The 26,579-nt window shown below is 40.4% G+C and overlaps 1 protein-coding gene and 1 pseudogene across 8 annotated transcripts in view; one reads left to right on the top strand and one right to left on the bottom strand.

Annotated features, from left to right (window-relative positions):
- Positions 1 to 26,579, bottom strand: part of VGLL4 (vestigial like family member 4) — a 127,556-nt gene that overhangs the window by 22,674 nt on the left and 78,303 nt on the right. For 4 of the 7 annotated variants that reach the window (XM_020802550.3, XM_020802552.3, XM_020802554.3 and 1 more), the window contains one exon: positions 16,834 to 17,023. The exons of 2 other annotated variants lie outside the window; for them this stretch is intronic. In XM_020802550.3, coding sequence (XP_020658209.3) covers positions 16,834 to 17,023 — 190 coding nt within the window. Of the gene's footprint in view, positions 1 to 4,318; positions 10,082 to 16,833; positions 17,024 to 26,579 lie in introns of those variants that run through there. One more of the 7 variants, XM_078385417.1, reaches the window with a different exon arrangement.
- On the top strand, positions 9,402 to 14,654 carry LOC144586943 (tetratricopeptide repeat protein 36 pseudogene; annotated as a pseudogene). Its single transcript, XR_013542041.1, has 2 exons — positions 9,402 to 9,422; positions 12,281 to 14,654. The product of XR_013542041.1 is annotated as a tetratricopeptide repeat protein 36 pseudogene (transcript).

Here is a 26,579-nt window from a genome sequence, read left to right as displayed (position 1 = left end):
TTAATGAATTTAGGAATCTGAATTCCAAAATTCCTTTACAATCCCCATAGCTCCACGCCTGCCACTCTTCACAATTTTCCTGCTTGCATATCACAATGCATATTTGCTTTTTATTTTCTCTCCTCCAGCTACACCACCCTCTGTTTTCCAGGGATCTTCAACTCTTTGAAAAATGTCATCAAACAGTTCTTTCTGACAGGAAGTTCTGGCTAATGTTCAGCTGAACCCTTTTATCTTGCCGTTTAAATCTACTGGTTCAGGCTCTGCTTTTTGGAGCTGTACAAAATAACTTTGTTCTATCTTCCTTGTGCCAATCCCTCAAGGATTTGAAAATAGATATCATTATCACCTCTTCCTCTTCTAAGCTACACGTGACCAAGTCCTATAAGGCTCGGTTTCCAGACCTTTTACCTTCTTAGCCACCTGCTCTAACTCGTTGGCATCTTGTAGCGCCCAGAAATGGACATAGTACTAAACGTGAGGTTTGACCAAAGGAGAACACGTGCTACTGATTTGGACACTATATGTCTGCTATTGACCCACACACTCTCAGAAATTACACGCACACGCAAAAATTAACATCCTCCTCCTATTTCCCTTTTTAAATTTTAGGTAATCTGAAAGCTCCTTGTGCAGCCACAATGGTTTCTTTAGGTAGCTCCTTATTTATTTATTTATTTATTTATTTATTTATTTATTTATTTATTTATTTATTTATTTATTTATTTATTTATTTTTGATTTTTACCCTGCCCCTCTAGACTACATCTACTCGGGGCGGCTAATCTTTTTTTTCCTTGTAGAAATTGTCTGCAGTTGTACTTTCAATATCTCACCTTCAAGAAAATCCCATCAATTCTGAACTCCCTTTCCTTTGTGTGTTTTTGACCATAGGATCTCACTCAATATTTCCTAAAGCTGCCTAAAATCAGATCCTTGTAAGCCCAGATTGCATTTATATTGCTCTCAGCTTTCCCTTTTCTCAGTACAGTGGTGCTTCGCAGAACGGTCGCTCCATAGAGCGACGAATCCGCGCAACAGTGCTGTTTTTGCGATCGCAAAAGCGATCGCAAAACGGCACCTAGATAGGGCACAATTCACAGAGCGAAGGTCGGTAAGCGGTTCACTTACCGACCTTCGCTTTGCGACCCGCCGATCAGCTGGTCGGCGGGTCCAAAATGGCCGCCAGAACAGCCGAAAGGGCCGCGCGCAGCGTTTTTGCGCCCTTGGTAAGCGAGGGGAGGGCGTGAAAATGCTGCCGGAACAGCCGAAATGGCTGCACGCAGCGTTTTCGCGCCCTCCCCTTGCTTACCAAGCGCGCGAAAACGCTGCAGCCGGCCATTTCGGCTGTTCTGGTGGCCATTTTGGACTCACCGGACAGCTGATCGCAGCCATTTTCGTGCCCTCGTTCAGCATCGTTGAACGGTGAGTATTCAGCCCAATTGGAACGCATTAAACACTGTTTAATGTGTTCCAATTGGTTTTCTTGCCCCGTTCAATGATGCTTTCACACAGCGAGGGTTAATCCGGAACGGATTAACCTCGCTGTGCGAGGCACCACTGTATAATGAATCCTAGGATGGCATGGATACTTACGGAAACTATTTCCAAATTTCTACCTGATTTTTCCTGTTGATGGGCGCCAGGGCCAGGATAGCGATCCTTCTGTTGCTTCTTTCACCTTCTGGAAAATGTTCAGCATAATGACTAAGGAATTTGTTAGACCTTATCATCTTGGCAGAATCTGACTTCCAAGAGACTATCAGAGTAGCTGGAAGCCTCTCATAGCTACTACCGCTCCCTTATTTGAGTATCTGGTAATCTAACTTAGCAGGATATCAACCAAGTATTCAGTCTGACTATGAGGTCTCCCATTATTTTATAGTATCTATAGTCAGTGTGGTATAATAGGATAAAGTGATGTACTGTACTAAGACTCAGCACACCTAGGTTTAAATCCCCAACCAGCCATGGAAATCCATGGTTGCTTGACAGACTGTGCAACTTGGAAATAGAAAACATAGGTTCCCTTTCCCACAAATCTCAGGAGCTTACAATTTGTTGTCAGGGGCTTGGGAGTATGTACCTCTTTTATCTTCACCATCATCATCTTAGAACCCAAGAGCTGGAAGGGACCCTATGGATCATCAAGTCCAGCCCTTGTCAAGGAGGCTCAGTGGAGATTCGAACTCCCAACCTCTGGCTCCGCAGCCGAATACCTAAACCACTGAGCTAACCAGTAGTTCAGCCTGAGGTTGCAGAGGAAGGGGTACCTTTCCCCACTAAAATAGATACAAAGCACTAGATAATGAAAAGGAAGCCATCCACAACCATTAATGGATAACCAAATCTACATACTCATTCTTGGTTTTTTGTGGGTTTTTTTTTTGAAGTTTTTAATTGAGTGCAAGAGCTCACATGCTATTCAAAACTCCAGCCTGAGAAGAAATGTCACATGTTGCCTGCCTCCTGAGGTTATAATTAATCACACATAATTCACTGTATCTACAACAGGAAAAGTCAGCTGCTTTCTGAACTAGTTTTAAAAAAAGGAAAAGGATAAATGACATTCAGTACTGTAAGCATATATCCATTTTTATATGTTTTTACCGTCTATCTTATACATTTTTAAATTGTGGTTCTGCATGAAGCTCACATTAAGTACAGTGATAGAGTAGAAATACTGGGGGCAGGGAGGGGGAGGGACTCAGTTTCTCCTACTTGTCCTATATCTGTGCTATCAGTAAGTTATACTGAACCAAGGCCACTAAATAATAAAATAATCCTACAAAACAAAATGACCAGAAAACTGAAATCAGAAGGGTTTATTCACAATGGTTAGAATCCTATTTGTTCTCCTGCCCATGTAGTGGCCCACTGTGCAAGTGTAGGGACAATTTCCAAGCCTGCACAAGAGGGCATCCAGTAATAGTTCTTTGTGTAAGCCGAAGCTATTCACCCATTCCCAAAACAGACTGTTGCCCAAGTAACAAGCATAAAAAGAAGCTTCTACCTAAAATGTCCTTTAAATGTATGAATGTTTTACCATGTAGTTTCTGTATTCTAACTTTTATGTCCGATGAAGTAGACATGTTCTATGAAAGCTTATATTAAAATATAACCGCTACTCCTTAGGGTACCACTCCATATTTTTGTTTTGTGTTTCTCCTTTTTTTAAAAAAAAATGTTACTGTATATTCTTTAAGGACAATCACTAAGATTTGTCAAATTGCCAAGCAAAGGCAAGGTCTTTTCTATGATGGCTCCTCAGCTTTACAATTCCTTCTTGATGGAAGTGTGCTTATCTACTCAACCAATTAAATAAGTCTTGAAAATCCTTTTCTTTAAAGGGCTGCTTTCGAGAAAACTACAAATGGATCATATGATCTAGAAAAGGAATCTAACCACCACCATCAGAATCATTTGCCAATGTATATGAGCCATGTACAGGAAGATTAAAATGGAATTTAAAAAAAAAAATCTTACCTCAAGAAAAACTTGATTTAAATATCAACTTTTTTCCTCCAACACTGCCAACATATTGCTGTCTTATATTCTCATAAAATATATAATTATGGTAAATTACATTTCTAAAAAGCCATTTATACATCCTCTAAATAAATAAATAAATAAATAAATAAATAAATAAATAAATAAATAAATAAATAAATAAATAAATAAATAAATAAATAAATAACACAAGTTTGCAAATGCCTGCTTATACACCTGCATACTTGGAAGAAATATCACTGACTAAATCACATCATAGCTAACTCCCATACAGGCAAATAAATATAGGGTAAGGTTTAAGGTCTGGTGGTCAGGAAACACTGCCCTGGATACCCACACATAAAATAAGACATCACCCAGGTTTCACAATGCACAACTGGGTGCTGTTGCAAGCTGTCAGAGAACAAAAATACATCCTTGCTACCTGAGCCTGTATGGGAGGGGGAAAAGCCACCTCTGGTGTACATCAAACCTGAGAGTATGAGGTTAGCTACTGCCACATTTAGCATTCTGATCTTTCAGGGGGAGGGGAAAGAAGGGTAACCGAAAGGAGTTAGCAACATGCATCCTGTACGTATTTTTGAAGTAAAATACTGCTGCCTCTCCAGCAGAACTACTTGAACCACTCTCACACTTTTCTGTTCAACACTTACGAGTTTAAATTAATTACAGCTGAAAATATGGCTGTGCCATCTGGTTTCAAAAAGCATGATCTGGTTTGAAAAAGGCAAGGATCAGGGAATAAAATGAAAGCTGTTTTCTCCCCTCCCCCCTCGATTTTCTTCTTCTTCTTCTTCTTTGGTACTAACCTCACTTTAATCATTGCCAAAGAGCATGAAGACAGCCCTGCGTCCTCCCACAAGAAAGCCTTGGGCCTCACAAACTTGGCAAGCACTCTCCTGCACTAAAAGATCAGCAGGCAGAAACCCTGTCAAAATAAGAGCCTGCCTTCCCGAAAGCTGCACTGGAAAACAAGGATGGATTTCTACTAGACTTGCTGAACACCGTTTTCGTGGAAATCTCTCTGTTGAACTGATTTCATGTTTTGTGGGAAGACTGTCTCTTTTGTATTTAAAAAAAGGGGGGCCAGGGAGGGGATGAAGAATGTGATTTGAATCTTCCTGAGGAGACAGATTAGGTGGTGGGTAGAATAAAGGGGGGGGGGGGAGAAGCAAAACCAGGAGGACCCAAAGACCGCTCAAACTTTCCCCTGACAAGCCAACGACAGAGGTACTTGCCCCACTGAGATACCATGCTGGTGACCCATGCAATGGGAGTATCACATCCCCCCCTCTCTGTTTTCTTTCTACCCACAAGCAAAGACTCCTCTTTTTGGCCGAGCCTTTGGCAACCTACTGACGGAAAACGTAGGCTTCTAATGGGCATGCCTGTCTTTTAAATGTTAATATTTTTTTAATTTAGGCACTTTTAAAATGATTAAATATTTTAAATATTTTGATGTTGTAACTTGTAGCTCGCTTGTGTGGGAGAGTTTTGAGATTAGTATTGATTGTGATTTTGTTTATACTTCCCTTAATCATGTTATCAAAGGACGTGGTGGTGCTGCGGGTTAAACCGCAGAAGCCTGTGCTGCAGGGTCAGAAGACCAGCAGTCGTAAGATCGAATCCACATGATGGAGTGAGCGCCCGTCGCTTGTCTCAGCTCCCGCTGACCTAGCGGTTCGAAAGCATGTAAATGTGAGTAGATAAATAGGGACCACCTTGGTGGGAAGGTAACAGTGTTCCATGTCTAAGTCGCACTGGCCCAAGTGACCACGGAAGATTGTCTTCGGACAAAAACGCTGGCTCTATGGCTTGGAAATGGGGATGAGCACCGCCCCCTAGAGTCGAACACGACTGGACAAAAATTGTCAAGGGGAACCTTTACCTTTTAATCATGTTATCAGCTGCCCTGAACCCAGTTTTGGGAGAAAGGCATCACAGAAACCAAATGAATGAATAAATATGAGCTATGAAGCTCAATGCTTTAGATTTGAATCTCACTTAAGTGGTGTCATCTTATCTCAGCTAGACCTTCGAATAGGGAATAATTATGCAGACCCCACCCTTATGAGTAAGGATGTGGTTTTTGGATTTTCTGGACTACAAATATCGTACGTCTCTATTTTGGGAGTCCCACCTCCCAGAATAGAGACTTATAGTAGTTCCAGGGAACTTTACAAACACCGCAGTGTGATGCACCTGTGAGAAAGGGATCAATTAGAAGGCTTTGAGGCTTACCTGGGCCAGGTTCTGCTGAAGCTTCCTTCCCAGTCAGTACAGGGGCAAAAACAGGAAGGTTGGGTGGAGCCAGATCTAGCTAAGGCTCAAAGCTTTCTAATGTAGACCTTTCTCTCAGATATATCACATTAATATGCCTGTAAGGTGTCTGCAAGGACTATTATGGTACCTGTAGTCCAGAAAATTAAAAATCCTATTCCTATTCATGAGTTTACTCTATTATTACTTCTACATGCACATTATCATTGTGCTTGTTATTTTTAAAAAAAGCCATTCCTCCTAACAATAGTCACCAGTGAGGCATTAACACACATGGGTTGAGATCCTGTTGTGTAGCTCTGTGTGTGCCAACAGTGATGATGTCATCAGCAGTGGCAAACAAAAAAGGCTTCCTTTGGGGATTTCAGGGTGTTTTGTGTACCAGTTACATGCATCCCCAAATTATCTTTAATTAGTAGCAACATATCTCTAATCAGCTGTGATCTGCCACTGCTGATGTCATTACCACTACACATGCAACAGAATTTCAGCCTGTGTATGATGATGCACACAGTATTTTCATAGTAGCAATGTCATACAGCTTTGCATATTATTTTTGAACTAAAAAAGTGGTGTAATTGTTGGTATATACAACTGTTTTAATGAGCAAATAAACAAATAAGATGTACTAGTAATGTGTAAACTTTAAACAATACATTGTACACCAGGGAACACAGTGAAAAATCTAAGCATTATCAGTCAACACAGAGGAGGGCTTTTTAACTGGGCAGGTTCATAAAGTAATAAACCAAACATCTTGATTTGTAATTTGATTCCCCACCCCCAATGAAACAATAAGTGCCACTACCATATACAAAAGCATCACACACATCCTTAATGCTTACACATCTTAATTATAAAGTTGTTCTCCTAAGAAAGGCTATGTTTTCATTTCATATCCTGAAAAACATTATTTTAATAATTATTCATCATTAATAATATTGACTGGGATACCAAGAGCCCTATGTACTTTATTTCTGCATGCACAAGGATTTTTGCACCCAAATTACATTTTTGTTTGAGCTGCATAAAACCTCCTTTTATCCAGTGCAAGGGACAACCAACCAACCACTAGAGCACAGCTTTCCTTTTTCTACAGAAGGCTGAAGCAAGACAAAAGACGTTGCATATGGCCCCTTTTGGAATACAGGCCTAAAAAGATAAATAGAATTTTAATAATAAGAACATAAAATGAGAATAGGTAACGAAAATCAGAAGTGGAGAGGGGCCGACTTCCTTAACTTAAAATTGATAAGGGAAAATCTGCTGATGATCAGGAAAGTAATAAACGTTCTTCTCCACAGTAGCCCCAAATGCACCCAAAAGTCTGCTTCTGAGGGCTAGGAGAGCCTCTAGAGTCCTTTTTTGTGGGGCACCATAGCCTATAAGGGAGATAAAAGCAGACGAACTAGCTGTCATTCTGGTCCTGCAGATTTAGCCCCTTAAATAAAAAGGAAACAAAATAGCACCTGAATGGTGCTATTTTGCTGAATGCTAATTCACCTCCAATGTGAGATGAAACCATGAAGACATGCTGTACTTAAAATAATTTTAAGATAGTGTTATCTTTAAATGACCTCATTTTTAATGCTATATAGCAGGTCTGTGGGCCTATCACCTCTCCATACCTAATTTCAGACGCGATAACAGAAGGTACGGCAATGATAAAAAGTTTAATCATCATCAAATACTGACTCCAAGTACTTTAATTGGCTTTAAAATTCAAGAAAAGAGCCAAAAATACTTGTGCAACCTTTTAGCACTAGAGAAATTTGCTTCTGAGTGAGTGTTAACATTTGGCAGCTTTAGAACGAATTACTGCCAGTATGAGGGGAAGGGAGATTGTAGCAGATTACAGTATAAGAGAAAATGAAAGGACATTCTCAAAGACATCATTTTTAGTCTAGAGGAAAATAATCTTATTCAACAAAAAATAAACATAAGATTTTATTCCAAATCCTGCTTTTACAGTCATTGTCTATAGCAACTGTGTCCATAACATGCTAACTCTCAAGAGCACAACTTTCTAGTAAACGGTACATCTGTCAAACTGCAGGAAACATCTGGGAAAATGGTTGAACAAAAAGTAGCAAGTTTAAAACTTTTGTTCCATAAAATATCTTCTTCACAAGCACAAAGTGCAGAGTATAGTTTTAGAAGTTGATTACGCCGCTATGCAATTAACATGCACATAACTGGACTAACTTAATTAAAATAATAACTGTATGCCTTCAAGTCAACTTTTACTCATAGCGATACTTTCCAGGGGTTTCAAGGTATTCCGAAGTAGTCTACCATTCCCTTCTTCTGGGGGCATCCTGGGACTGTGCAGCCTTCCCAAAGCCACACAGGCTGGATCTTCTCCCAGGAGTCACAGTCATAAATAGAACTCCCAACCACTGGCTCCACAGCCAGATACCTAAATCACATAATTAGCACAATATATATTTATGTCCTAGACATCCTGTCATCAGTGTAATTTACCCAGATCCAAAATACCGTACATTTCATCTTTACTGCTGATGGAGGGAAGCTGTTTGACATATATGTCAGAACTTAAGAGTGTTCATATGTGCATTTTGCTTGTTGCTTGTCAGTATCTACGTACTGTATATGATAGGAGCTAAATGCACAGTTTTATATATAACAGTATACAGTAACTGGATGCACACACTTGTCCTCATGTATTTGGCCACCTTTATTTTTTTTAAGTCACACTTTGCATAATAACATAAGGAAGAAATTATTATCTAGCATTCTGTCCCACATAGCAGAAAACCAAAAAGTGTCCAAAAGAAAGCTGTTCCATCCTGTCCTTTCATACTCTGTTTCAAATACTACAGTAGCCATTTTTGAGATATGACTAATTATATCCACTGTTGCAACTGTGTTTTTAAAATTCTTTTTCCTGACACACACACCCATGGTCAAAGCATTTAATAAATCAGAACAGGTAGAATAAAAACCCCCACCCAAATATAGATAAAACAGAACATTATTACTGAAATACAATTAAGCTAATATTTAAATACTCATTTAATGAACACAATGTTGAACATGTGCTAAGGAGCAGGCCTGTCTGCCAGTGGTTATTTCTCTCCACCCCAGGTGAATAAGCACCAATTGTCCAGATTCTTGCTTTCTCATGAACAGAAGCCTCTCTTTCTTCAGAACTGACTGTAAGTGTATGTTGAAAGTAAGGACAGAGAGGGCAGGGATACGTATTCCCCTCTACACATGTTGACAGAATGGGATTTTCCAATACCTGAGCAGAACTAAAGCCTACTTATTTATATGCCTCTTTCTCCCCACCCCCCATCCCTAGTACATAGTGTGGTTAAGTAAGGATAATAATGCTTTACATCAGTTTCGGCTAGTGGACAGTTCTGGTAATATACCTTGGGAAAGTGTGTGTGTGTGTGTGTGTGTGTGTGTGTGTGTGTGTGTGTGTGTGTGTGTGTGTGTGTGTGTGTGTGTGTGTGTGTGTGTGTGTGTGTGTGTGTGTGTGTGAGAGAGAGAGAGAGAGAGAGAGAGAGAGAGAGAGAGAGAGAGAGTTTATTTATTTATTTAGGGCAGCAGAAAAATGAAATAGCAGGTACTGATCCCACAGATATGGCGCTCCTACTGTATAAGGTAAACAACTGAGCAATTCACAGTTCATTAAAAACATAACAGAAGTTTAAATAAGGATGAAATATTCTAGTAAACCAGTTAACAATATTAAGCCTTCTACACACAGTAATTCACACAAGAATTCATAGTGACAGAGCTAAGAAAAACATCAAACTAAAAGCAGAACAGAAGAAAACCAAGCAAAATCACCACAAGAAAGAAACATCAGGAAGCCCAGTAAAAGACTCTCCTCTCACTTGGATCACATATCTTGAGTCAACAAAAAGTACCCTTTTCCTTACAGCAACCCTGTTCTGTGACTGGCTCCAAGCAGCTTGAGGTGCAAGACGGAAAAAGCTCTCTCCAGAGGGGCAAATGTGCCCACTAAAGAGTACGGTACATACTCAGGTACATCAAAAGTAGTTCTAAGGCGAGTTGTGAAAACAGTTCCTGGTGCCTTCCACCCCAACAAGCCAAATATTCCTGTCCCAGGTCTTTCTTGTAGGGGTAGGGTGAGGCAAAAGGGAACAGCCAAGCCAAGTTTGAAAGAAGGCTCTTCCCTCCTCTTCCCAAATCAGACCTCTTGTGAGGTCAGGATTTTAACTAGAACAAGATCACTCAGATGAGATTTTTCACAAAAAAAGGATCTGAATCAAGGCCTGTTGGAAGAGTCCATGTTCTATGCTGTGATAGGTCTTGCAGGGTTTGTTTGCTTTTTGGTGTTTTTTTCCCCTATTTCTGATGGGTCTTGTGGGGTTTGTTTGCTTTTTGCTTTGCTTTTTTGCATTTCCAAAGGGTCTTGGCACAGTTTGCTTTTCATTTTTTTCCACCTTTGGCAGGAACGGATTAATTGCGTTTCCGATGGGTCTTGCAGTGGTTTTTTGTCGTTTTCTTGGGTGCTTTTTTCCTTCGGACGGAACGGATTAATTGCATTTCAATGCGTTCCTATGGAAAATGGTGCTTCGACTTACCACCATTTCGAGTTACGACCGGAGTTCCGGAACCAATTAAGTTCACAAGTCAAGGCACCACTGTACAAACTTCTCATGATCACCTTCAAAGCCCTCCATGACTGTGCTCTGCTTTCTGCACTCTTGCCTTGCCTGAGACCTTCTGGGCCACAACCCTGACACCCTCATGCTTACTCAAAAGACCCAATTTCTTCGCAAAGATCCTTGTCATGGTTTTCAGTTACTTACAGATGCAAAAAATTAATCATGTGCAATCACCATATTATTTTAAAAGTGGGATATATTTTTAAAGCAGCCTCTAATATTGTGTGCACATATGACACACTGTGTGAACATACAGTATGCACATACATTACATGTATTTGGCTAAAATGGTGTTTGTGTGTAAATTAATGCATAGTCAATAACTACATGTTCAATAACATGCATATATTGCTTTGAAGCAGAATGTGCAAAAAGAACACACATGAATAATCCTGGATAATGTATTACACGGGCACATTCTAAGTCACTTCTTTTCCCAAGGTATGTTACTACCAAATATTTTTTTTAGAAACCATTTTTTCCAAAGTTTTATTTAAAATACTGACTTATCTCCTAAAACATAGGAACAAATGACAACATGAAATATATATAATTTCTATACCAATATAGACACCACTGTTGTCAATCTGACCAGTATATAGCAAAAGGTAATAAGAATAGACAGAATAACCACCTGTAAAGAAAAAACAAAAACAAGGAATTGTTGACAAAATGCTGCAGAAATGCACAGAGCAAAAAGAAAACCTATTATCTTCACTTTACCAGAATGACTCGATATATAAGGATAAAACAGCCACCACTAGGCAAAGCTAACAAAACTAACCAGCCCGAGTCATCTGCACTGCAACACTTTCACACGCTTTTTAACATGCACAACAACATCCCCATGCGATAAGCTGGTCATCCTCATGTCTGATTTTATCCTATCTGACAAAGTCTTTGCCTGCCTCAGCAGACTGAGACTACAAATGAAGTGATGTTGCAAAGTGACACTGAGAGTAGTTAGTAGAACTACACAAGGAATCCAACAAAGCGGTTTATATGAATATCCTAGCTGGCACCATCCATTCCTTTCTGACACAGGATCACTGTCTGTGGCTATAGCTGTTGGAGAAGCGTTTTTGGGGCAACTGAGCAGCTGCAGCCTCCACTATACTAATTTTAGTTTCAGCCTCAGATGCTCAAACCAGAAAACTACAAGATAGATTGGAGGGGGGGGGAGGAATGCAAAACCTCTTGTCTGTGGTTGCCAATGAAAAGACAGTATTGCTTCTTGAGACCCATATTTGAGAAATAAGCTTGAACTCTTCTTCTCCATATATTAGCTCATTGTGTACAACTTACACATCCTGGCATCAGATGCAATTAGTCAGTGCTGTCTCTTCCCCTTCCTGCCTCAAGGGCCACTCCTGAGGATGGGGAACACTGCAAGCTCCCTAGCATACCATTCTCCTGGAAGAAGATAGCATTGTTCTATATAGGGAAGATCTGCATCACTGACATGATTGCAGAGTCTTTCCCCCAACATAATTGGGGATGCACCCAAGTTCTCAGCTGCTCAGCAGGATAATGGAAGCTAACAATGTGCACAATACCGTATTTGCCGGCGTACAAGATGACTTTTTGGGCCCAAAAAACATACCTCCAAGTGGGGGGGGTCATCTTGTATGCCGGGTGCACTGAATGACGCGGGGCCACGCTGGCCAGGGAGGAAGGCAGGCGGGCAGGCAGGCAGGCAGTCGGTCTGGATGGAGGGAGGGAAGCACAGCCTGCCATGCCTGAGCTGCCCGCCGCCGCGCGCCGCTGAGCCAGCTGCCGCTGAGCCAGCTCCGCCCAGGTCCCGGAGCTACACCCCCACAGCAGTGCTGGACCTCCCCCATCTCCCGGGAAAGCGACTGCCAGGAGAGCGGCCCGGTGGCCCGCCAAGGGTTCGTGCAGCGCGGCTTGATCCAGTGGCTGAGAGGTCGGGAGGAGGAGGCCAGGAGGGACTTTGAGCAAGCGGCCCACCTCGGCAGCCCCTTCGCCCACCAGCAGCTGGTCCAGATGAACCCTTACTCTGCCCTCTGCAACCAGATGCTGGCGGAGGTGATGAAGCAGCTGTGTGGCCGACCAATCCCCCCGGGAGAGGCTTCCTCCGGGGGGGTAGGGGAGCCCAGCTGAGAGTCCCGGGGCTCGCCCGCCAGAGGAGCGCGCGCGGGGGCGAATAAAAGAGTGGCCTCTGCAAAAAGGTGGTCTGGCTTGGGCTCACTCCCCCACCACCCGCCCGTTTCCCTTTTCCTTTTCCTCCTTCTCCTCCTGCCGCCGCCCACTCACCCTCTTCCGCTCTTCCTCGCTCTCTCACTGCCATGCCGCTCACTCGCCACCCACCCGTTTCCCCTCTTCCTCCTCCTCCTGTTGGGGGGGTCGTCTTATACGGCTGGTCGCCTTGTGTGCCGGCAAATATGGTAGGTTAGCAAACCTTGTCTTTCCCTGTGAATGTGGAACGCAGGTCTGTGTCTGTTCAAGATGGGTCCTACAGTAAGAGCTGAGAAGAAAGGAGCTTACTTAGCTATCACAATCGCTAAGTAAGTTATTCCAAAATCTTTACTTACTTACTTACTTACATACATATCAGGCCAAGCCTACCACATAGCCCATCACACATGATCCTTCCATTCCATCATCCATCAAACTACTCAGTCATACATACAAAGTTTGAATTATGTTGTTTTTGTACATTTGATGAAAATGATCCCGTAGTAACCAAAGTGACTCGCCATGTAACAGGCCAAAGATAATAAATCCAAATTCATGCAGCCATATTTGCAGATTAGTTGTTCATGCACTAAGCAGGACAAAAATTTAAGTACGGAAAATGGGCATCACTGGGGAGAAGGTGCCTTAAATTAAAGGTAAAGGTGCCCCTTGATATTTGGTCCAGTCATGTCCAACTCTAGGGGGTGGTGCTCATCCCCGTTTCCAAGCCATAGAGCCAGCGTTTGTCCATAGACAGTTTCCCTGTATGCCACACTAACTATCCCAGAAAAAGAGTAGGCAATAAGAAAAGAATGTAAGATACATTGACTCAGTAAAGAAAGCCAATTCTTGGTTTGCAAGACATGAGCAGGGCAATTAATATAAGGGTCTTTAGGTAAGGTAAACGTAAAGGTTCCCCTTGACATTTAGTCCAGTCATGTCCGACTCTAGGATGCTGTGCTCATCCCCATCTCCAAGCCGTAGAGCCAGCATTTGTCCTTAGAGAGTTTCCGTGGTCATGTGGCCAGCGTGACTAGACATGGAACACTGTTACCTTCCCACCGTGGTGGTACCTACTTATCTACTTGCATTTGCATGCTTTCGAACTGCTAGGTTGGCGGAAGCTGGGACAAGTGACGGGAGCTCACACCATCGCATGGATTCGATCTTACAACTGCTGGTCTTCCAACCTTGCAGCACAGAGGCTTCTGCGGTTTAACCTGCAGCGCCACCACGCTCCACTGCTTTACTAAACAACTATTTTATACTCATCATACTCTCACCCACCCACATCCAAACTTGCATTAGATCTTTGCATAACAACACACAACTACAAATTGTATCTGAAGACATAAGTGCCAAGGACTCCAGTATCATGTTCAACCTTTATTTAACTGCAGAAGGTACTCCAGTGATCTGAGAATGTGTGACCAGCTGCATAACTAAAACCTCATGAGATCACTATAGCAGCTTCCACAGATGTAGTGCCACAGATGTAGAGTATATTTACATACTCTTAAGTTTTTTAAAAAATATAAGCAGAGTTGGTACTTTTCTCCTACTTTCTTAGTTCTATGATACTTTTTGGATTTGCTCATTTTATTTGTTAACTTGGCAAAGAATGAGAAATTATCAAGCATTCTGGGCTCTCGGCAAGCAAGGACTCTTAAGGCAAAAATAATGCCTGCTGGGAAAAGGCTGATGTCAGCTCTTATGAGCTCCCTGCAAGGATAAGGAGGCCTTTGTTTTCAGCTGAACTGTGAAAATGAGAAAATATCTCCAGCCTGACAAACAAGAAACCCACACAACATAGGTCAGCCCTGAGACCTCTGTCTAAAGGTACAAGACTTCATTAGTGTTATACTTGCAGAGCCATATCTACGCATTTTCCACTGAAAACAAAAGCCAATCGAAAATAAACCAGGTGCATCTTTAAAAGGATGCAAAATCAAAGTGACAGCTGGTAGATGGGTTCTTCCCTACTCCTTACCAATAAATTTATGTTGACATCTCTTAGTAAAACAAAGGACATAGACATTTACACCATGAGGAAGCTGCCAAACATAATACTTTTGAATACAGTTTTCTGGTATGGTATCTTATTTCTCACATCTCTAGCATTTCCTAATTGCTATTCACTATAAAAGTCTTTCCTATACTTCACAGTATTTCTACATGTTATCTGAAAGAGATCAAAGCAATCATTCACAGCAATGGAGCAATGAATCCTCTCTTTCCATTTTCTGCTTCTCATATTATGCTTACATGAAAATATTTCAATGTGCACTGTATATATTGCCTAGCTTGCAGAATTCAATTTATTTATTTATTTATTTATTTATTTAATTTATATGCCGCCCACACTACCCAAAGGTCTCTGGGCGGCTTACAGCATTTAAAATACAATAAAATTATGTAGCAATTAAAATACAATTAAAATATATATAAAATTGCCATCGGACCCACAGCTAATATTATTTCAGTTAAAAGCCTTCTGGAACAGGAAGGTTTTGACCTGGCGCCAAAATGTCATCAGTGTCGGCACCAGACGAATCTCAGTCGGGAGGGCATTCCATAGTCTGGGGGCAGCTGCTGAAAAGATTTATGAATCTATCGTAAAATTAAGGTATTGGGACTTTCTTTTCTTTTTTCCAGCTTTTTTCTGAGAAAAAGAAAAATATTTTATTGCTTCTCAGAAGGAAATTTGAAGGTCTCACATGTCTATAGTACTTTAAATCTCAATTGTCTGAATTAAATGGAATACTTCTCATAATTAATAAATGTATTTTTTCCATTATTTGGTGAATTTGGAAATCTCATGTTCTCATTGTTCCCCAAGTGATGTAATTATTTAAACAGGCCATAATTTTTCCTACATGGTACATGGCTGTTGAAACAGAAAAACACAATTATGTTTTTCTTCCAAGGGTCACAAATCTCACTTCAGAATGACTTTAAACAGTTAATAGGGAGCCACAACTTCTTGTTGAAAAGGGAAAGAAGATACTGTTTGTGAGTCTGTATTACTCTGGTACCAGAGCTCTTATTTGTAACAAATTCCAGGTCTGCAGACTTCTGACTCACACTCCTCTAATTTATCCAAGGATAAAATACCTCTCTTCACATCTTATGACTGAACACAACAACCCAAAGCTGAGTGGAATTCATGGAATGTGGAGGGCTTCTTGGCTCTGAGTGAAACACTCCAATCACTTCCTCTAGGCAGGAATGAAAGGAATTCTCTCAGCTTCTACTTCATGGCAACAAGAACTGCATTCCTGGGAATGAGAACACAAAGTGGATGGAAACTCTTTACCAGCAAAACCCGTATTGTACCTGCACAGTACAATCCCCTATTGGCATGTGAAAACAGAAGCATATTACTAGTGTTTAGCAACAACTGTAGCCTAACCAGCTGTTGGTACAGCTGTTCCAAAAAAATTCCTAAAAAAAAAAAACACCAAACAAATGTCTCTTCCCCCCCCCCCTCAGGGTAGGGAGGCTTAACTCATAGAAGACTACTGACGGGGTAGGTCACAGCAAATAAGAACAGTATTTTTAAACATACTTAAGGATTTATCTTTTTTACCAGAAACAAGTAGAGCTAAAGCTGCAAAAGGAAAAAGTTCAATGTTGTTAACAGGATTTATGCTTGTGTTCAATTTCATATCAAGCTGATCAAAACTTTTGATGAAACAGATACAGTTAGAAATAAATTGGCTCTAACAGTGTAATTAGAACATGAAGATAAACTTTTCAGGCATTACTTGAACTAATGTTACCAAAAGTTATGGGGCAGTTGCTGTAAACTATGTTCTTATTCTCCAACTCCATTGCTTGTTGCAATACCTTATGATGAAACATCATCTTGACACTGAGCATTCCTTGCCCAATATCCCTGAGCAGCAGAGAAACACCCAGCCCGTCATAACATTAGACAGTGGGAAAACAATTCAACATGAAATCACCATTTTGGTGACAGCTCTAGACTGTAACTTTTTTGCTTCATGCTGCATTACATATCTATGACATATTATCAGACTGTCATTTTACAACACCCCAAAACCGTTTTAATTTTTTTAAAGCCAATATACTAAATGCTTTATTAAACACCATAGGCATAGATTACATTAGTGAAAAGCAACAGGAAAAAATATAAAAGGAAAAGGAGTAGAACTTACAGAGGGGGACTGAACACGCGACTAATTTTTGAGACATGTTCATTTTCACAGTCTAGGTCATCATCTCCTTGGTCCATGCTGAACTTCCTCTTGCAAGGACTGATAGGCGGTGGCCCCGTCCTATGGTTGGTTACAGCAGCGGATACAGGGAGTGACTGCATCCTGGACTCTCCTCTTAGAGCAGCTTCACCTAAGAAAATAATAGAGGCATTGTGGGTTGTTCATGAAAACACCAGTCCTTTAAAACGTACACTTCCTTAAAGTTAACTATTCAACAAACCAACACTGTTTGCTTTGTCAGACTTGTATAAGACCTTTGGAACTGTGGTTAGAAGTGAAATATTCATTTTCTTAAAATAAAATATGACTTTTACAAACCAAGCACTTGTTAAAATTCAGTTTCTAAAACACTGGGGGAAAAATTGGAGGAGGTGCACAGCTGACTCACCTCAGGTGCACTTAAGTATTAAACTGACACATCTTCAAAGTATTTTCTTTGGCAGCAACTCCATTTTAAGAAGGAACAATCCAACACTGAACTTCATGAAGTTGCAAGCATAAATCAGAGATCAGTTTCACACTATTTAGTTTCTAATTGTTTTGCTCTCTCTCTCTTTCTTTATCCTTGGCATCTGCACCAATATCAGAAATGTTATGTTTGAAAAACATTACTTTCTCTTTAAGTGTGCCTCAAACACTGTAATTCCCAATCATACCCTTAAAATGAAAGAAGCAGTGTGTTATCACATAGATTAAGAAAGTGATCAATGGTAGAGCTCCACACTTTCCCCATAAAGCAGAATGTGTCTCTTCAGACCTACTGAGAAACCAGGATTTGTCATTATAAATATGAGCCTATATAACTAGGCTTTAATGTTTTTTTCAAGGAGGTATCCCTGTTAGTTTGTTACAGCAGAAACAACAAAGTGTCCTGTGGCACCTTTAAGACCACTGAGTTTCATCTGGCATAACGTTTTGTGGACTGACCTCAGATGCATGTGAAGAAGTAGGCTGCAGTTCACAATGGCTTATGCTAAATAATAACTTTTTAATCTTGAAACTATCAAGACGCTTTATAGAATCATAGAATAATGGAGTTATTCTAAGGCCTCCGTATCCAACCCCCTGCTCAATGTGGGAGTCCAAATCAAGGTATATCTGACAGACGGCTATCTTACTTTCTCTTGAGCATCTCCGGGGCTGGAGCACTCACTGCCTCCCAAGGTAATATGTTCCATTGTCATACTGCTCTAAAAGTCAGGCAGTTTTTCCCAGCATTCAGTTGAAATCCAGCTTCCTATAACCTGAACTCATTATTACGTGCCCAGCACTTTGGGATGACTGAAACAGTTCCTGCCCCTCCCCTATAAGACAACCTTTCAAAGTGTTCTGTTTTCCAAGTCTTTGAAGAGCGCTATAATATTTCCCTTCATTCTTCTCATGCCTAAACATGCCGAGTTCGTTCAGCCTTTCCTCATAGTTAGAATGCTTTTTTTAAAAATTAAGCAATTAAGTTTAGCCTTGCATGTTTAGCCTTGAGAAAAGAAGACAGAGGGGTGATATGATAACACTTTTCAAATACTTGAAAGGCTGTCATACAGAGGAGGGGCAGGATCTGTTCTTGGATCCTTCCAGAGCGCAGGACATGCAACAATGGTCTCAAGTCACAGGAGCCAGATTTCAGTTGAATACCAGGAAAAACTTCCTAACTGTTAGATCGAGTAAGACAGTGGAACCAATTACCTCAGGAGGTGGTGAGTGCTCCAACACTGGAGGCATTCAAGAGAAACTTAGACAACCACCTCACAGATATCCTTTGATTTGTATTCCTGCATCGAGCAGGGGATGGGACTTGATGGCCTTATAAGCCCCTTCCAATTTCACTATTCTATAATTCTATGAAAGTTAGAACTGTTTTAACTGACAAGTTAGAACAAACCATTTCACCTTCAGACGTAATGGGGAACTATGATTAGCTCCACACGAGAAGCTTTCTGCCTCTTTCTGTCACACATAATTAGTTACTGGAAAGTCCATGAGCTCAAGGTTCATGCAAAGCCATTCTTATAAAACTAGGATTGTGGCATATGAACTGGGCCACTATAAAGAAGCAATCCTCCATGCACATTATGAAGTTCAACAATATAAATGTATGAGCACCTGCATACATGAATTAGCTGCAGTTAGATTCAACATAAAGAGAGGGGTCATTAGCTGAAATCCTGTTGGCATAAATTTACACCATGCAACCCAGATAACATCCTTATCTAGCAAGGAAAATATTTCACTTAAATAAATAAATAAATAAACTTGCCATTTCTCCACTTCAGGTTTCAAGGGTTCCTAGAGAGTCTCTTTGTCCCTGGGAAGCCTTTGGACATATCTCAGGACATAGAGGGAAGCCTTCAATATTAGAAAATTGATCACCACTGGCAGCCCCAATGTGGTGGCAGGACTACTGGCAGCGATTTTCCAGTATTAACAGCTCCTCCCCACCCCGCCCCCCTATCCCAAGGCTTCCAAAGGCAAAAAAATCCTTAGGCAACCTTGGAACATAAAGGGGGACAGGAAGTTTTTACTATAATTAAATTAAACACTTATCTCACAGCTTGTGCAGTGTAGTTTTATGCCACGAGAATTCCAACCACAATCTAATAAAGAGTGTCTTCAGGATGTAGGAATATTGCTGTTGAACCAGATCCCTTTTCTTCAACAATATCTCCCTGTAGCAACCCAGTAGATGCTTCTAAGAAATTATTCTCCAGGATCCTATTGTGATAAATCAGACTCCGGTGTATCTAGAATTGTATTAAATGACATATTTAGCACCTCAAGGTGCTGCTGCCAAGAGACTTGAGGTGGAAACTGTAGCCAAGGTGCATCAAGACAAAGACTATGGTCTATAATCCAGCGAAAGCACAAAAGCTTTATTAAGTTCATTTTATCAGTTAAGTAATTCAATTTCTTATCTAATTTTCAACTGTGTGAAATACTAAACATTTGGCTGAGGGTCCATTCTGGGTACAATTCAAAACTGTACCCAGTTTGAATTGTTCCTGACTTGATAAAGGCCTAGATGACTTGGGGCCATACTACCTGAAAGATTGCATTTCTCTTTATGAGCCTTCCTTTCTGCCTGTCACCCTCATGGGTCTTCTCTGTTGCTGTTCCCAAGCTCTCTCCCATGGGAGGCCAGGCTGGTCCTCTCTTTGCTGTCATTTTGTAGGCAGCCAGGCTTTTTTCATTTGGACTGTTTGCCTGAGAATTGAGCTCCTGTTTTCTCTTATTGTTTGCTTCCCCCTCCACTTACAGTTTTTATATTATTTGTTTTAAATATTGTAAACTGCCTGTTTCCTCTTGAGGAGAAAGGTAGGGTATGATTATTTTAAATGAATGAATAAACAAGTACAAATGGCCTGTGCTTGTGATGCTGTTGTGATGTTCCACATCAATTCAATGCACACAGAACTTTATGTATACCAGTGGTTCTTAACCTTTTTGAAAGAAACGCCCCCTTGAGCCATTGAGGAAGTTATCATCGCCCCCCTCTTATTTCTTATTATATCTTGTTTGTTTGTTTGTTTGTTTGTTTGTTTGTTTGTTTGTTTGTTTGTTTGTTTGTTTATTTAAGACCCTTAAATCCAATGACCCCTGAAAACAAAATTCAATTCCAAGAAAATGAAATGCCCCCCAAAAGTAACATTTAATGATTTAGTTGCAAGTGAATTTTAAGACTCAAAAAGAAATATAAAAAGGGCATAAAAACAAACCACAATACAGGAACTAAAAATTTCAAGACAAAAACTCTGAAACTAAATTAAGATAGGAGGAAAATATATATTCATGCACATTGTAAAAAGGCTGCAGCCATCTTCACAGGTTTGGCTTGCTCCAGCGCCCCCCTACCGCCCCCTTCTGCTCCGGCGCCCCCACGCCGCCCCTTTTCATTCTACCGCCCCCCTGAAAAATGAAATCGCCCCCTGGGGGGCATTATCGCCCAGGTTAAGAACCACTGATGTATACCATCAACCATGCTGAAAACTGGAGAACACCAGGGGGATGAATCTCTTTTCTGTGGGACCTCTCAGCACCATGATACCATCACTGTGCCCTCAGCAGCATTGGAAACCATCAGTTAGGGTGGGGAATTTGGCAGAATTGTACTGCAGATGGTTTGACCTGGGAGCAGAAATCTTACAGTTCTGGATATAATTCTCTGAAAGACTAAGTATGTTGCTTATAGGTACACCTGGATGGCCATGAGGTGGCTATGGCTAAGAATGCCTTTCCCAAGCTTCAAGTCGTGATGTTTTCTGGAAAAGACAGATCTGCCCAAAAGGATAAATGTCCTAGTTACCTGGACCGACAATAACATGCTGCATAAAGTGTTGCCTTTGAAGAATGCTTGGCATTGCAGCTGGAGCAGAATGCAGAAGTCAGAGCACTATCTGATAAATGTTATTGTAACACATACACTGTTGTGACATATCATATTGGTCATGACACTTGCAGCACTGACCACAATTCATTTCCACAGTCAATTCAATGTAGCCTTAGACCAGGATATCTGAAATACTTTCTGTAGTAAAAAAAAAAAGTGATGTGGTTCTTGCACATATTCCAAAGGCAAGGATGAGTGACACCTTTATTAGACTGCTATTATATCTGAAACAGAGACTAGCGTTCAACTATGCAGTGATATTCAACCACCTGGGCATTATTACAAAGCTGGAAGTGCTGCAGAAGAAACATGTTGTTGTTGTTTAGTCGTTTAGTTGTGTCCAACTCTTCGTGACCCCATGGACCAGAGCACGCCAGCCCCCCTTGTCTTCCACTGCCTCCCAGAAGAAACATAAAAGTCCCCAAATTCATGGACAGATACACAAGTCGAGTTTCCTTGTATAAAGCAAAATCAAAAATGGGGGAAGCAGAGTCAGCTCAAAAGTAGTAGTTTACAGATGTAATCTCTAGTGGTATGGATCAGAATGTTCCTCTCAAATGCATGATCTTTGTTTTAGAAGTGAATGAAATAGTAATGTAAACTGCTTAGAGAGTGTGACTAAAGGGTGGCACAGAAATAAATACTTTAATAAATAAATCAGATTTAAAAAATTGCAATTTAACTTTTTCCAAGAAACACACAATGTTTACTCCAGGGATCAGTCTCTTACTCTTGGCCACTCTGGCTAGCATTGATGAGAGTTGTAGGCTTTGTAGGCTAAAAGACCAAGGGGGCCAAACTTTCCTCATTGCTGGTTTAATCTCACAACATACCCTCTAGGTACATTATGCCCAAAGTAGACTTGCTTTATGGACACACAACAAGTTCCCAACCAAAAGGGGTTTTAAATAGGAAGCATCTCTGGCCTTGATGCCAAAAACCATTTCTCTTGCCAGTATAATTTATCCAAAATCCAAACTGGCAGCCATCATACCTGAGAAAGGAAATGTGTTTACTAGCACACATTTTCATATCCTTTGTAATGCATGGCTGACATATAAAAACAGAGTTGTTTAACATATACAGCAAACACCGTTTTGCTATGAAAAGAACCTCTAGGGACTAATCCCCACTATGTTTACCAGCAAAAATAAACATTTTGCCAATTTAGTAGGCAAGATATAAACTAGCAAATATACTGTGGTCTACAAACACACCACAAGTAATGACTTCTATTCAAGACTCTGGCACCAAAACTAAACTGTAACTTTCCACCTGAGCACTAAAAGCAGAGACATGCCTGTTCCACATTGCTTGGCTTCAATGGCAAATTATGATGATGGGGAAAAATCCAAATGAGAGACAAAATAGTTTAACTGGGTTCCATAGATGGTATTATAAAATTAGGAAAAAGGAATAATTGATGATTATAATAGTAAAACGATTCTGATTTATTTGGAGATAAATGACGATTAAGAACTATTAATTGTGTAACCTGGAATATGTATGATGAACATAATTTTAGAAATTGAGGACTTTTAAGGTATACTTTAAGTGGTAAATCAATTGTAGGTTAATAATGTTATGAGAGATCTGGATAATTTCTGAACTATTGGTGAAACGTAAAATCTGGATATGAAATACATGTATGTGTTGATGGAAAATAGAGACTTAATAGAGCATGGGATATTATTAAGCTAGATAAATATACCTTGTGACTCTGTTTATGATGAATAGAACATTAGAAATTGATGATTCTAAGGCATATATATAAAGAAACGAATTGTAACATGCTTAAATTTAGAAGGTAAGATACTTGAACATACTTATTATCTGAAATATTGATACCACATGAAATTTTGATATTGAATATATATTTGTATAGATTCTAAACCTTTGTATGGTATTGTTAGTGGTTGAAATGCGTTTTCTTTTCTTTTCTTTTCTTTTTTTCCTCTTCTTTTTTCATGATGGTAGCACAGATATTCTGAGGAATAATTGGAAGCCAAGGATGTGAGAGAAATAATTATTGGAATTTAGTACAATTTTAGGATGAATCACACTTGGATTTTTCATAGAGTAATAAGGTTGATGCAGTCAGACTTTTAAGAATGGAAATTTTGTATGGAATGCCTCCCCCCGCCTATATATGTGGGGTTTTATTTTGTATTTGTTTTTGATCTTGTCTTGTTTTTCTTTTTTTTCATGAGTGATTTTTTTTGTATGTAGAAAAAAATAATAATAAATAATTTTTTTTAAAAAAAAAAGCAGAGACATGCCTGTTCCACAGCAGGCCAGGCACTCTTGACAGCCACCTACACACACTGTGCTGTGTTAATGCACAAATCCAGATTCAGACGGTATTCTCTTCCTCTGGGGGGGGGGGTTGTTGAGGTGTTTCAAAACGAAGTATATTCAAGCCTACTCCTTGGATGTATAGCTATAATTCTGTTGTGCTGAAGGCTTCCCACATGAAACCATGCTATTAGTATGGTAATTTCTTAGAACAATAGAACGAGTAGACAAAGATAACTTTTACTGGATCAAATAAGTATAGAAGTTCACCAGCCTAACATATGCACAAAACACCAATACAAACTCAGCTCAAAAGCTCAACAAAGTTGTAAAATTCGGTACAGAAGTGTCACTGGTCTCTTCTATGTATTATCATGTCTTTCATGAGTAATGTGCTATCAATGTAATGTAAATCGATTTACATTACATCAGAAATGTTTCACTTCATCAGAAACCATTCCATAAAATCATGCAATCCCAAGCTGCAAAAGTGACAATTCCTTCAACAGAACAACCTTTTGTGATGAAGTCTTTTGACAAAGACAACAGGCTGCTGAAGAGGGGGAGTTCTGATAAGCTGCAGCCATATCTGCAGTCTCTACCAACCTGCTTTTTAGTTTTAGAGGATGTGTCGCCAGTTGAATGCACAATGGACATCATACAAGAGTAGTAAGTTGTTAAGTATTACTTCGACAAGGTCTCAAACTACTCTTCCCAGAAGGAAAGGCAAAGAGAATGAACTTCTCTCCACATGTTGAGAAGAAACATGGGGGCACTTCAGTATCTAATCAGGCTTAGTACATAACATGGAAAATGGGAAGTCACTTCTCTCTCCTGGGATGAGAAAGAAACAGCATTCAGGTGGATCTTTTTGTCCATCTCTCAAGGTGCCAGTGCCATAAACCCCAGACTGAGAGCCAGCAGAAGAGAAGCCAGGCAGCGTAAGTAGTGGCAGCTTAGGAAAGGGGGAGAGAGGCAGGGCAAGCAAAAGTTAAGAGGGGAGGGACAATAAAATTAGCCACAAAACCATTTCAACAGTCCTGTTGTACTTGGAGTAAAGAGGGTTAAAATGAGTTAGGAGCTGCTCCCCAGCCTTCCAGTGTGTGCTTATGGCTATCTTTAAATGATATCGCTCAGGCCAAGTGGATGACCACTGCCGTGCCCGCACTGGAGGGAATGTTGTGAATTACTACAACAGCAAGGCATGAAACCCTGTTCTGCACTGTCCGTACAAAGAGAAAGAGAGACAGAGGAAGAAAAAGGCATACATTTTGAAATATTTTCCTCTCTGCAGTATCAGGGTTTCCCAAATGGGAGAGAAAAACCACTGCTCAGTCTATCAAAACAAAACACTGTCTCACACTGCATTTGTCTTTCTCTGTCTGACCACATTCTATGGCAACCAGACTGACATCATCTGACTGGCAGCATAACACACTGATAAAACAAAAATGTACCTAAATTTAAAAAATAAAAATCCCCAGAACGATTCCCTAACTTTCCAGATTCATTACCATACGGGTCTGTGTCTGGCCAGCAACAGAATCACACACAGAGGCAATGCATATTCATTGCACTGCTCAGAATGCTCCTCTTTGTTTGAGCAAGCAGCTGGGCAGGGGCACAACATATCTACATCCTTCAAATAGCTCTGCTTATAGCTCTATTCATCCAGCTTTTTTCAAGACCTGGAATGTTAGGCAACATGATGAAGTGCAAACAAGATAGCCAGAGACAACAGTGTGACGTAGTGTCTGCCTGATGTAACAGTGTAATATCCACTACAGCTACAAGTTGACAGAACAAAAACCTTTGCAGCCCAGCTACAACAATTTCTATTTTAAGGGTCCCCCCTCCCCACTATCTGGCAAGACTGATCTGTGCATCTGATATGAGATCATAGGAATAGTTCCAAAGGAGCCCTGGAAGAAAGATCAAGCAAACGCCAGTTTAAAACAAAACAAAACAAAAGTTAAGGTTGAAGGTATATACAGTGGGGTCTTGACTTGAGAACTTAATCCGTATTGGAAGGCGGTTCTCAAGTCAAAAAGTCTTTAAGTCAAGTCTCCATTGACCTACAGTGCATTGAAAACCGATTAATCCCGTAACAGGCCGTTTTTGTTCTATTTTGGTTTTTTTCTGGTCTGTAAGTCAAATCTCAGTCTGCAAGTCAAACCTAAATTTTGAGGCCAGAGAAGTCTGTAACTCAAAAAGTCTGTAAGTCAAGCCGTCTGTAAGTCAAGGGTCCACTGTATCCCTAAATGCAGAAAACTTAAACCACAGTTCAACCAGTACCAACCTCAGAGAAAATATGGACCCACTGGTGTGTCGTTTTTATACCTTAACTTCCACAACTAGTAACAACAAAAGGTGAGCCATGCTCTTTGAATTCCTGAAGCGAAAACCACCTCCTCTTACCTAGGACTAAGCCTATGAAACACAACGAGATGTCCTTCCTGCAAATATGGATCAGTTGCATTGGACTAGGAAAAATGGCGTAACTGTGGATAGGGTTGCACTGCAAAGCTGGTGTTTTATGTGATGACACTATCAAAGCCTCTGCTTCTTTTCAGTTGTTGTATTCTGCTAGGCATGTAATATACAAAGAGCAGAGTGGATAGTGAAATTACACGTAGAGTTTACCAGGGAGGAAGGGAAAGTACAAAAGGGATGCATCATTGTGTCCATGTTTAAGTGAGAATTGGAGAGGGGCTGGTCTGCGGTTTTAAATTCTTTAGCTGAGGGAGTATGGTGTCAGTCATATATTTTGACTTTAAAACAAAAGGCTTCCCTCTTGGGGGATGGGTTCCACTGTTTTTAAATATATATATGACTACAAAGTAGGCTGTCCTACCTTGGGCACATCCTGAGAAGGCAGGATTCTCTGGAAAAGACAATAATGCTAGGAAAAGTAGAAGGCAGTAGGAAAAGGAAAAGAACCAGTCACAAGATGAACTGATTCCCTAAACTTAGTCCTCAGGCTTGAGCTGCAGAATGCATACATTGATTT

Source organism: Pogona vitticeps, chromosome 2 (assembly GCF_051106095.1).
Source record: "Pogona vitticeps strain Pit_001003342236 chromosome 2, PviZW2.1, whole genome shotgun sequence".
Lineage (NCBI taxonomy): Eukaryota > Metazoa > Chordata > Lepidosauria > Squamata > Agamidae > Pogona > Pogona vitticeps.
The sequence above is the reverse complement of the archived record's forward strand: the minus strand, read 5'-3'. Positions and strand labels throughout refer to the sequence as shown.